We start from the raw sequence: 12,076 nt of genomic DNA, 5'->3' as shown, positions 1-12,076 counted from the left end.
CGTGTCCACAAGGGTCTGTCTCTGCCCCTCGATCCCTCAGTACCGTGTCCACAAGGTCCTGTCTCAGCCCCTCGATCCCTCAGTACCGTGTCCACAAGGTCCTGTCTCTGCCCCTCGATCCCTCAGTACCGTGTCCACAAGGTCCTGTCTCTGCCCCTCGATCCCTCAGTACCGTGTCCACAAGGTCCTGTCTCTGCCCCTCGATCCCTCAGTACCGTGTCCACAAGGTCCTGTCTCTGCCCCTCGATCCCTCAGTACCGTGTCCACAAGGTCCTGTCTCTGCCCCTCGATCCCTCAGTACCGTGTCCACAAGGTCCTGTCTCTGCCCCTCGATCCCTCAGTACCGTGTCCACAAGGTCCTGTCTCTGCCCCTCGATCCCTCAGTACCGTGTCCACAAGGTCCTGTCTCAGCCCCTCGATCCCTCAGTACCGTGTCCACAAGGTCCTGTCTCAGCCCCTCGATCCCTCAGTACCGTGTCCACAAGGTCCTGTCTCAGCCCCTCGATCCCTCAGTACCGTGTCCACAAGGTCCTGTCTCAGCCCCTCGATCCCTCAGTACCGTGTCCACAATGTCCTGTCTCTGCCCCTCGATCCCTCAGTACCGTGTCCACAAGGTCCTGTCTCTGCCCCTCGATCCCTCAGTACCGTGTCCACAAGGGCCTGTCTCTGCCCCTCGATCCCTCAGTACCGTGTCCACAAGGGCCTGTCTCTGCCCCTCGATCCCTCAGTACCGTGTCCACAAGGGCCTGTCTCTGCCCCTCGATCCCTCAGTACTGTGTCCACAAGGTCCTGTCTCTGCCCCTCAATGCGAGTCCGCTCACGTTCCATCCTACATTTAGTTTGTTGTGTGTTTAAGATCTGTCACCTGCATGATGAAGACGATAAATTCTGTCATGTCTGGGCTCCCTGGCTGTACCTGTACCCCCCCCCCCCCCCCCCCCCCCCCCGGGTTTCCGGTTGTATTCTCTTGGTTCCCCATACAGTTATACGCCGCATCCTCCTATGTGATACAGGTCCGCGGCGCAGTAACAAAACAAGACACCAGACATTTCTCCATTAAGATTATTTTCAGTCTAATTAGTTTGTGTTACAGGTGTCAGTGTAATAAATGTTGTCATTAAATATTGTTTTTCAGGTGAATTAATGTAATAATGCATCCGGGGAAATGTTTTTTATCCGTGTGTGTTTCTTCTTCCCAGAGGAGTTTTCTCCTAATGCTTCTGAGCAGCACAATCGGGAGCAGATCCTTATATACCTGGAGAGATTTATCCGGAAAGAGTTCAATGGTGAGTATAATACCAGACCTTATAAAGGAATATCTATTCCCTGAAAATGGATTCGGTCTGCTAAATGGGACTGTCATGTGATCTGTGCCTGCATAAAATGCGCATTGTAGAAGTGACTGCTTGTAGCTACGCAGAGAAGACCTCGGTGTGCGATCTTCCTTCAACAGCCTTATAAGGGATACAATGAACGGAGTATAGATACATGTGGCTACAGAGAGATTACGTTACATTGTGTATTATATATCTTTTTATGAATTTACGATTGATTAATTAAAACTAACCGGCCGGTGGTTATGAATTACTAAAGTATATATTTTTATGTGTTTTAATAAATTCTTTATTTCTAATCTATATGTGCTGCAACACCAGTCTCTCTCCTTTTCACAAAAGAAAGGTGATAAGGCATTGGCGAAACGGTCGACAATGGTTCGCAATTGAATAGGCAGGGGGCAATTCAATGGCTCCAAAGAATACTGGAACTAATCAAATACCCCCCCCCACGTGTCTTCCTTATGTACAGATAACTGGATTCAGTATGATACGGACTGGTTGCCGGTAGTCAGAATACCGCCAGCCCCCCAAAAAGTACACTTACCCTCCCCTGCCCTTACACTAACCCTCCCCGGTGGTGCCTAACCCTAACCCCCCCCCCCCCCCTTCCCCCCGGTACCTAAACCCCTTCCCATCCTGCACCCTAACCCTAAACCCCCTTCTAAAACCTAAACCTAACCTCCCACCCCCGGCGCCAGGATGCGAGTGCATTCTGCTGAAAGAGCGTATGGATTCCTGGCGTTGGTATATTGATGTCAGGATCCCATTCTCCGTTGGGATTTTGATGCCTGCATTATGCCAGTAGTCATGATTGTGGCATCTGTATTTCGCCCGCCGGGGATCCCGTCCAGCGGCATTGTATCTACAGCCCAGATAATTAGTACTGACCTCAAGTGCTTCAAAAATAACCCAGCAGCCGTAATTCCTGGTGTGGCCCCTACTGACCCCACTGCCGTAACTTATAAATGACATGAAAATGACAACCGTCACATGACAGAACCAATGATATCACAGCGGTGCTGCCTGTGGGTGGCCCTGGGAACCCTGCGCTGCCAGAGAGACTGGTACCCACCTATGGGGGCATTCACACACTGTACCATTACTTTTTATTCTGGATGTGTTTTATCTGTAATATAGTTATGCACCATATTGGCGCTTTGTGCTTTCATATGAGATTCCTGCCCGTCCGGAAAGGAGCGTTTATAAAATAGCAGAATGAAGTAACAAGTGATGTAAGAAGGAACAGATTGGGAAGGATTGTTTCTACATTCCTGTAAGGAGGACCGTCCAGATTCAGGAGGAAAGGCTCTTATATGACCTGATCATGATGGATTCTGTCATCTGATAGTGTGACCAGCATACGTGCCTAGTGATTATTATTTTCATGTAATTTCTTTTATTTCTCTTCCTTGATTGGCTGCATCCAGGTCTCGGTACATAAGGAGGCTTATTCAGGTGCAGTGTCAGAGTGACTGTTGTCCGCGTATCGGTCTATGTTTTCTTTCTGCGCATGCGTCTGAGCCGCAGTGTTCTCGTGAAGCAGGTGTATTGTGGTCGCTCCGAGGATCCCTCAGTATCCCGGGAGAGCAGCTCGGCCTGCGCGTCTACAGAGGCGCTCAGACTCTGCGACCGATGTACCAGCAGTTGTACACCGTCAGATAGAAATGATGTGACAGCAGGGGGCGTCTTCTGCCCATATTAATATATAATCGCAATTATAAGAAGATAGCAACGGCAGCAGCAAGAACAGACGCACCTGAATGAGCCTCCACCAGGGCTGGTATATGACTCCAGTATATACACACACTCAGCGCTATGCAGACAGACGACATTACTTAGTGTAGCACAAAATACCATGTACTAGAAATGATTAATATAAACCTTATCACAAGACAGAGCTAAACCTAAGAGGTGATGTGTAAGGGTCTAATTCAAGGTTGATTTCAAAATAAGAATTCCGCTAATGGGCAAAACCATCTGCAGTTCAGGTGGGGCAGATGTAACATGTGCAGAGAGACCTGGTAACACCATGCTGCACTGCAGGTGGGGCAGATGTAACATATGCAGAGAGAGTTAGATTTGGGTGGGTTATACTGTTTCTGTGCAGGGTAAATACTGGCTGTTTTATTTTTACACTGCAATTTAGATTTCAGTTTTAACACACCCCACCCAAATCTAACTCTCTCTGCACATGTTACATCTGCCCCCCCCCCCCTGCAGTGCACGTTACATCTGCCCCCATGCAGTGCAACATGGTGTTACCCAGGTCTCTCTGCACATGTTACACCCCCCTCCCCCCCTGCAGTGCAGCACGGTGTTGCCCTGGTCTCTCTGCACATGTTACATCTGCCCCCCTGCAGTGCAGCATGGTGTTACCCAGGTCTCTGCACATGTTACATCTGACCCTCCTGCAGTGCAGCATGGTGTTACCCAGGTCTCTCTGCACATGTTACATCTGACCCCCCTACAGTGCAGCATGGTGTTACCCAGGTCTCTCTGCACATGTTACATCTGACCCTCCTGCAGTGCAGCATGGTGTTACCCAGGTCTCTCTGCACATGTTACATCTGCCCCCCCTGCAGTGCAGCATGGTTTTGTCCAGTAAAAGGAAAATGTTGTTTTGCAGTCAGCCTTGAATTAGGCTCTGGGTCAGTTTTTCCATTGGAGTACGACGCAGTTTCTGTAAGTGTTGTCATTGTGCAGAGTTCACTGAAAGAAGAATAAGTCAGAAGGATTCCCCCGTGCGTGCTGTATAGAGGACAACTCATTTACTGTAAAATATCAATTCTTTTCATTGTTTTATACCTCACTTTATTATCAAACATATTTGTATTTTGTTAGTTTTTTGCATTAAATATCTTTAAAGAAAAGTTTATTTTTGTGTCTTTATGAAACAACCATAGTAATTACTATTAAGGTAACTTGTCAATTGGACTTTCCAATTAGGTAAAGCTAGACTGTGCTTATTTGGCTCGTCCAAGAATGGTTTTGGTTTTCGTGACAGTGACCTTGACATCTGTATGACCTTGGAAGGCCACGAGAATGCGGAGGTAAGTGATCCTTTGTGATCAACTTGGATTCTTATAAGTAGTTGGTTTCCCAGAGCATTGTATGGAATTATATTACGTGATATATGCTTTCTTCTGTTTGTGTAAAGACGTCTCATGTACAGCAGTTACTGTGTGTGTGTGGTGTGTGTGTATACATATATATATATATATATATATATCTCTATATCTTACTATAAATATTTTTATTGGTGTGATGTTTAGAATTTTTATGTATGATTACTGAATAAAAGAAATATTGTGATTTACAGTATATATCGACCTTCTGTCCAAGTGTTCCCCCATCATCCCCGCCCTGTAATAATGGCTCCGTGTCTTTGTAGTTGGAGAATATCTCTTCTCTTTGGTGTAGGTAGCTCTCGCTCTCACCCGGTATTACATTTGTCTTATATTTAACACATAAGAATTTGTATTCATTCTGCCGCAATAGGGGTGACTGGATACGCTCTTCTCAGTGTTGGGGATTAAAAGCCATTTTATACCATTTCTCATAGGTCCACAGTGTTTGCTGTTATTAGATATGTTCAATAAAATACTAATATTCTATAACACCACAGCACAAGGCAAGTCTCAGACCACAGTGACATTGTCTGTAGGTGCCGGCAGCATAACATATTCCAGCGAGGAAACATAATAACTTCTTATTGTATCTTATGATTTTCTTCTTCATTAGAAACTAAATTGCAAAGAAATAATTGAAGGCTTGGCGAAGGTTCTTAAGAGGCATCCAGGTAAATATATTGATGTTTGTATATATAAAGTTCTTTTTATTACACACATTGTCCTGTTTCATTACTTATGTGATGTCATTGTGTATTTTATCCAGGCTTAAGGAATATTTTGCCAATAACAACGGCCAAGGTCCCGATTGTGAAGTTTGAGCACCGAGAGAGTGGCGTAGAAGGTGACATCAGTTTGTACAATACACTGGTGAGTTTCCCAAGGTGTCTTGTTGTGTCCTGAATACTGACGTGTATAGGATTGTGCGTCACCTAGTACTTTTCTCTGACACCCTTTATAAAGTCGGGTCTGAGGGTGTACAAGGGCTGGGCCTGCAGCAAATGCCAGGAGGACAGGAATAATCCTATACACACGTTATATGTGGAGGCCTTCATCTCAGGTCTTTGTATCTGTTTGTAATTTCCAGGCTCAGCACAACACCCGGATGCTGGCTACATATGCGGCTATTGACCCAAGAGTCAAATACCTGGGATACACAGTCAAGTTCTTTGCCAAGGTAATCTATAGTGTTCATAGGGTTCCGTGTGGTGTGATCTGAAGACCAGCTCCCATGTGTACTGAGTAATTGTGTGCGGCACTGGGGACATCACTGAATGCACGTCTAAGCATAGCACTATGAAATGAGGAATAATCTGATCAGGGCCATTGTGTGATATGGAGTTTCCCTTTCTATAGTCACTTTTGTATCATGGGATCGTAATACTATCTCACTTTTCTCTGACGTCCTAGTGGATGCTGGGGACTCCGTCAGGACCATGGGGATTAGCGGCTCCGCAGGAGACAGGGCACAAAAATAAAGCTTTAGGATCAGGTGGTGTGCACTGGCTCCTCCCCCTATGACCCTCCTCCAAGCCTCAGTTAGGTTTTTGTGCCCGTCCGAGCAGGGTGCAATCTAGGTGGCTCTCCTAAAGAGCTGCTTAGAAAAAGTTTTTAGGTTTTTTATTTTACAGTGAGTCCTGCTGGCAACAGGCTCACTGCAACGAGGGACTTAGGGGAGAAGAAGTGAACTCACCTGCGTGCAGGATGGATTGGCTTCTTAGGCTACTGGACACCATTAGCTCCAGAGGGATCGAACACAGGCCCAGCCATGGAGTCCGGTCCCGGAGCCGCGCCGCCGACCCCCTTGCAGATGCCGAAAAGTGAAGAGGTCCAGAAACTGGCGGCAGAAGACTTTTCAGTCTTCATGAGGTAGCGCACAGCACTGCAGCTGTGCGCCATTGTTGTCACACACTTCACACCAGCGGTCACGGAGGGTGCAGGGCGCTGCAGGGGCGCCCTGGGCAGCACTGAGAATACCTTGTTCTGGCTAAAAAATACATCACATATAGCCCCTGGGGCTATATGGATGTATTTAACCCCTGCCAGGTCTCACAAACTCCGGAGAAGAGCCCGCCGAAATAGGGGGCGGGGCCTATCTCCTCAGCACACAGCGCCATTTTCCTGCTCAGCTCCGCTGCGAGGAAGGCTCCCAGGACTCTCCCCTGCACTGCACTACAGAAACAGGGTAAAACAGAGAGGGGGGGGGCACTTTTTTGGCGTTTTTTATATATATATTAAGCTGCTATAAGGGACACAACACTTCTATAGGGTTGTTCCTATATATTTATAGCGCTTGGGTGTGTGCTGGCAAACTCTCCCTCTGTCTCCCCAAAGGGCTAGTGGGGGTCCTGTCTTCGATAAGAGCATTCCCTGTGTGTCTGCTGTGTGTCGGTACGTGTGTGTCGACATGTATGAGGACGATGTTGGTGTGGAGGCGGAGCAATTGCCGGTAATGGTGATGTCACCCCCTAGGGAGTCGACACCGGAATGGATGGCTTTGTTTATGGAATTACGTGATAATGTCAGCACATTACAAAAATCAGTTGACGACATGAGACAGCCGGAAAACCAGTTAGTACCTGTACAGGCGTCTCAGACACCGTCAGGGGCTGTAAAACGCCCTTTACCTCAGTCGGTCGACACAGACCCAGACACGGACACCGAATCTAGTGTCGACGGTGAAGAAACAAACGTATTTTCCAGTAGGGCCACACGTTATATGATCACGGCAATGAAGGAGGCTTTGCATATCTCTGATACTGCATGTACCACAAAAAGGGGTATTATGTGGGGTCTGAAAAAACTACCTGTAGTTTTTCCTGAATCAGACGAATTGAATGAAGTGTGTGATGAAGCGTGGGTTAACCCCGATAGAAAACTGCTAATTTCAAAGAAGTTATTGGCATTATATCCTTTCCCGCCAGAGGTTAGGGCGCGCTGGGAAACACCCCCTAGGGTGGATAAGGCGCTCACGCGCTTATCAAAACAAGTGGCGTTGCCGTCTCCTGATACGGCCGCCCTCAAGGATCCAGCTGATAGGAGGCTGGAAACTACCCTGAAAAGTATATACACTCATACTGGTGTTATACTGCGACCAGCCATCGCCTCTGCATGGATGTGCAGTGCTGGGGTGGTTTGGTTGGATTCCCTGACTGAAAATATTGATACCCTGGATAGGGACAGTATTTTATTGACTATAGAGCAGTTAAAGGATGCTTTTCTTTATATGCGAGATGCTCAGAGGGATATTTGCACTCTGGCATCGAGAGTAAGTGCGATGTCCATATCTGCCAGAAGAAGTTTATGGACGCGACAATGGTCAGGTGATGCGGATTCCAAACGGCATATGGAAGTATTGCCGTATAAGGGGGAGGAATTATTTGGGGTCGGTCTATCGGATTTGGTGGCCACGGCAACAGCCGGGAAATCCACCTTTTTACCTCAGGTCCCCTCCCAACAGAAAAAGACACCGTCTTTTCAGCCGCAGTCCTTTCGTTCCTATAGGAACAAGCGGGCGAAAGGACAGTCATATTTGCCCCGAGGCAAAGGAAAGGGTAAGAGAGTGCACCAAGCAGCTTCTTCCCAGGAGCAGAAGCCCGCCCCGGCTTCTGCAAAGCCCTCAGCATGACGTTGGGGCTTTACAAGCGGACTCAGGGGCGGTGGGGGGTCGACTCAAGAATTTCAGCGCACAGTGGGCTCACTCACAGGTGGACCCCTGGATCCTGCAGATAGTATCTCAGGGTTACAGGTTGGAATTCGAGAAGTCTCCCCCTCGCCGGTTCCTAAAGTCTGCTCTGCCAACGTCTCCCTCAGACAGGGCGACGGTATTGGAAGCCATTCACAAGCTGTATTCTCAGCAGGTGATAGTCAAGGTACCCCTCCTACAACAGGGAAAGGGGTATTATTCCACACTATTTGTGGTACCGAAGCCGGACGGCTCGGTAAGACCTATTCTAAATCTGAAATCTTTGAACCTGTACATACAAAAATTCAAGTTCAAGATGGAATCACTCAGAGCAGTGATAGCGAATCTGGAAGAAGGGGACTTTATGATGTCCCTGGACATCAAGGATGCTTACCTGCATGTCCCAATTTGCCCTTCACATCAAGGGTACCTCAGGTTCGTGGTGCAAAACTGTCATTATCAGTTTCAGACGCTGCCGTTTGGATTGTCCACGGCACCTCGGGTCTTTACCAAGGTAATGGCCGAAATTATGTTTCTTCTGCGAAGAAAAGGCGTATTAATTATCCCTTACTTGGATGATCTCCTGATAAGGGCAAGGTCCAGAGAACAGCTGGGGGACGTAGTAGCACTAACCCAAGTAGTGCTGCAACAGCACGGGTGGATTCTGAATTTTCCAAAATCTCAATTGACCCCGACGACACGTCTGCTGTTCCTGGGAATGATTCTGGACACGGTTCAGAAAAAGGTGTTTCTTCCGGAGGAGAAAGCCAGGGAGTTATCCGAACTTGTCAGGAACCTCCTAAAACCAGGGAAAGTGTCTGTGCATCAATGCACAAGAGTCCTGGGAAAGATGGTGGCTTCTTACGAAGCGATTCCATTCGGCAGATTCCACGCAAGAACTTTTCAGTGGGATCTGCTGGACAAATGGTCCGGATCGCATCTGCAGATGCATCAGCGGATAACCTTATCGCCACGGACAAGGGTGTCTCTTCTGTGGTGGTTGCAGAGTGCTCATCTGTTAGAGGGCCGCAGATTCGGCATACAGGACTGGGTCCTGGTGACCACGGATGCCAGTCTGAGAGGCTGGGGAGCGGTCACACAGGGAAGAAACTTCCAGGGAGTATGGTCAAGCCTGGAGATGTCTCTTCACATAAATATACTGGAGCTAAGAGCGATTTACAATGCTCTAAGCCTGGCAAAACCCCTGCTTCAGGGTCAGCCGGTGTTGATCCAGTCGGACAACATCACGGCAGTCGCCCACGTAAACAGACAGGGCGGCACAAGAAGCAGGAGAGCAATGGCAGAAGCTGCAAGGATTCTTCGCTGGGCGGAAGATCATGTGATAGCACTGTCAGCAGTGTTCATTCCGGGAGTGGACAACTGGGAAGCAGACTTCCTCAGCAGACACGATCTACACCCGGGAGAGTGGGGACTTCATCCAGAAGTCTTCCACATGATTGTGAACCGTTGGGAAAAACCAAAGGTGGACATGATGGCGTCTCGCCTCAACAAAAAACTGGACAGGTATTGCGCCAGGTCAAGAGACCCTCAGGCAATAGCTGTGGACGCTCTGGTAACACCGTGGGTGTTCCAGTCAGTGCATGTGTTTCCTCCTCTGCCTCTCATACCAAAAGTATTGAGAATTATACGGCAAAGGGGAGTAAGAACGATACTAGTGGCTCCGGATTGGCCAAGAAGAACTTGGTACCCGGAACTTCAGGAGATGCTCACGGAAGATCCGTGGCCTCTACCTCTAAGACGGGACCTGCTTCAGCAGGGACCGTGTCTATTCCAAGACTTACCGCGGCTGCGTTTGACGGCATGGCGGTTGAACGCCGAATTCTAAGGGAAAAAGGCATTCCGGAAGAGGTCATTCCTACACTGGTAAAAGCCAGGAAGGAGGTGACTGCACAACATTATCACCGCATTTGGAGAAAATATGTTGCGTGGTGTGAGGCCAGGAAGGCCCCCACGGAGGAATTTCAATTGGGTCGATTCCTACATTTCCTGCAAACAGGATTGTCTATGGGCCTCAAATTGGGGTCCATTAAGGTTCAAATTTCGGCCCTGTCGATTTTCTTCCAGAAAGAATTGGCTTCAGTTCCTGAAGTCCAGACTTTTGTAAAAGGAGTACTACATATACAGCCCCCGGTTGTGCCCCCAGTGGCACCGTGGGACCTTAATGTAGTTTTGGATTTTCTCAAATCCCATTGGTTTGAGCCACTCAAATCAGTGGATTTGAAATATCTTACATGGAAAGTAACCATGCTACTGGTCCTGGCTTCAGCCAGGAGAGTGTCAGAATTGGCGGCTTTATCGTATAAAAGCCCATATCTGATTTTCCATTCGGACAGGGCAGAACTGCGGACGCGTCCTCATTTTCTGCCTAAGGTGGTGTCAGCGTTTCACCTGAACCAGCCTATTGTGGTGCCTGCGGCTACTAGCGATTTGGAGGATTCCAAGTTGCTGGACGTTGTCAGGGCATTGAAAATATATATTTCAAGGACGGCTGGAGTCAGAAAATCTGACTCGCTGTTTATACTGTATGCACCCAACAAGCTGGGTGCTCCTGCTTCTAAGCAGACGATTGCTCGTTGGATTTGTAGCACAATTCAACTTGCACATTCTGTGGCAGGCCTGCCACAGCCTAAATCTGTCAAGGCCCATTCCACAAGGAAGGTGGGCTCATCCTGGGCGGCTGCCCAAGGGGTCTCGGCATTACAACTCTGCCGAGCAGCTACGTGGTCGGGGGAGAACACGTTTGTAAAATTCTACAAATTTGATACCCTGGCTAAAGAGGACCTGGAGTTCTCTCATTCGGTGCTGCAGAGTCATCCGCACTCTCCCGCCCGTTTGGGAGCTTTGGTATAATCCCCATGGTCCTGACGGAGTCCCCAGCATCCACTAGGACGTCAGAGAAAATAAGATTTTACTTACCGATAAATCTATTTCTCGTAGTCCGTAGTGGATGCTGGGCGCCCATCCCAAGTGCGGATTGTCTGCAATACTTGTACATAGTTATTGTTACAAAAAAATCGGGTTGTTATTGTTGTGAGCCGTCTGTTCAGAGGCTCCTACGTTTGTCATACTGTTAACTGGATTCAGATCACAAGTTGTACGGTGTGATTGGTGTGGCTGGTATGAGTCTTACCCGGGATTCAAAATCCTTCCTTATTGTGTACGCTCGTCCGGGCACAGTATCCTAACTGAGGCTTGGAGGAGGGTCATAGGGGGAGGAGCCAGTGCACACCACCTGATCCTAAAGCTTTATTTTTGTGCCCTGTCTTCTGCGGAGCCGCTAATCCCCATGGTCCTGACGGAGTCCCCAGCATCCACTACGGACTACGAGAAATAGATTTATCGGTAAGTAAAATCTTATTATTGGGCTGATGGTATCAATTTGAGAAAGTCCTGGAGTAGTCAATGGATGAGGTTGTGGTTCTTGAGGCCCCTGCACCACCACTGTCCCGACTATTTGCACATTGTTCCACCGTTTTCTGATCCTGCAGCTATTTATTTCCCGGGGGTATGGGATTATTGGCAGAGAGCAGCCACTTCCTTCTCCATGCAGAATGCAGCAGCCTCCACATTACACAGAGACACCCAGAGCTGCAGCTGCCTTCTGTGCAAAGGCCGCTCCACCGGCTGTGGGAATAAAACGTCTGTGCAAAGGCCGCTCCGCCGGATGTGGGAATAAAACGTCTGTGCAAAGGCCGCTCCACCGGCTGTGGGAATAAAACGTCTGTGCAAAGGCCGCCCCATCGGCTGTGGGAATAAAACTCCTGTGCAAAGGCCGCTCCACCGGCTGTGGGAATAAAACGTCTGTGCAAAGGCCGCTCCACCGGCTGTGGGAATAAAACGTCTGTGCAAAGGCCGCTCCATCGGCTGTGGGAATAAAACGTCTGTGCAAAGGCCGCTCCACCGGC

General features: G+C 48.5%; 1 protein-coding gene across 1 annotated transcript in view; it reads left to right on the top strand.

Moving 5' to 3' along the window:
• TUT4 (terminal uridylyl transferase 4) overlaps nucleotides 1-12,076 on the top strand; it is a 424,536-nt gene that overhangs the window by 254,433 nt on the left and 158,027 nt on the right. The window contains exons 15-19 of the mRNA XM_063938888.1: nucleotides 1,200-1,286; nucleotides 4,284-4,387; nucleotides 5,079-5,136; nucleotides 5,232-5,335; nucleotides 5,553-5,642. Coding sequence (XP_063794958.1) covers nucleotides 1,200-1,286; nucleotides 4,284-4,387; nucleotides 5,079-5,136; nucleotides 5,232-5,335; nucleotides 5,553-5,642 — 443 coding nt within the window. The remainder of the gene's footprint in view (nucleotides 1-1,199; nucleotides 1,287-4,283; nucleotides 4,388-5,078; nucleotides 5,137-5,231; nucleotides 5,336-5,552; nucleotides 5,643-12,076) is intronic.

The sequence above is a fragment of the Pseudophryne corroboree genome, chromosome 9 (genome assembly GCF_028390025.1).
Source record: "Pseudophryne corroboree isolate aPseCor3 chromosome 9, aPseCor3.hap2, whole genome shotgun sequence".
Classification (NCBI taxonomy): Eukaryota; Metazoa; Chordata; class Amphibia; order Anura; family Myobatrachidae; genus Pseudophryne; species Pseudophryne corroboree.
This window is presented reverse-complemented; position numbering and strand designations above follow the sequence as displayed.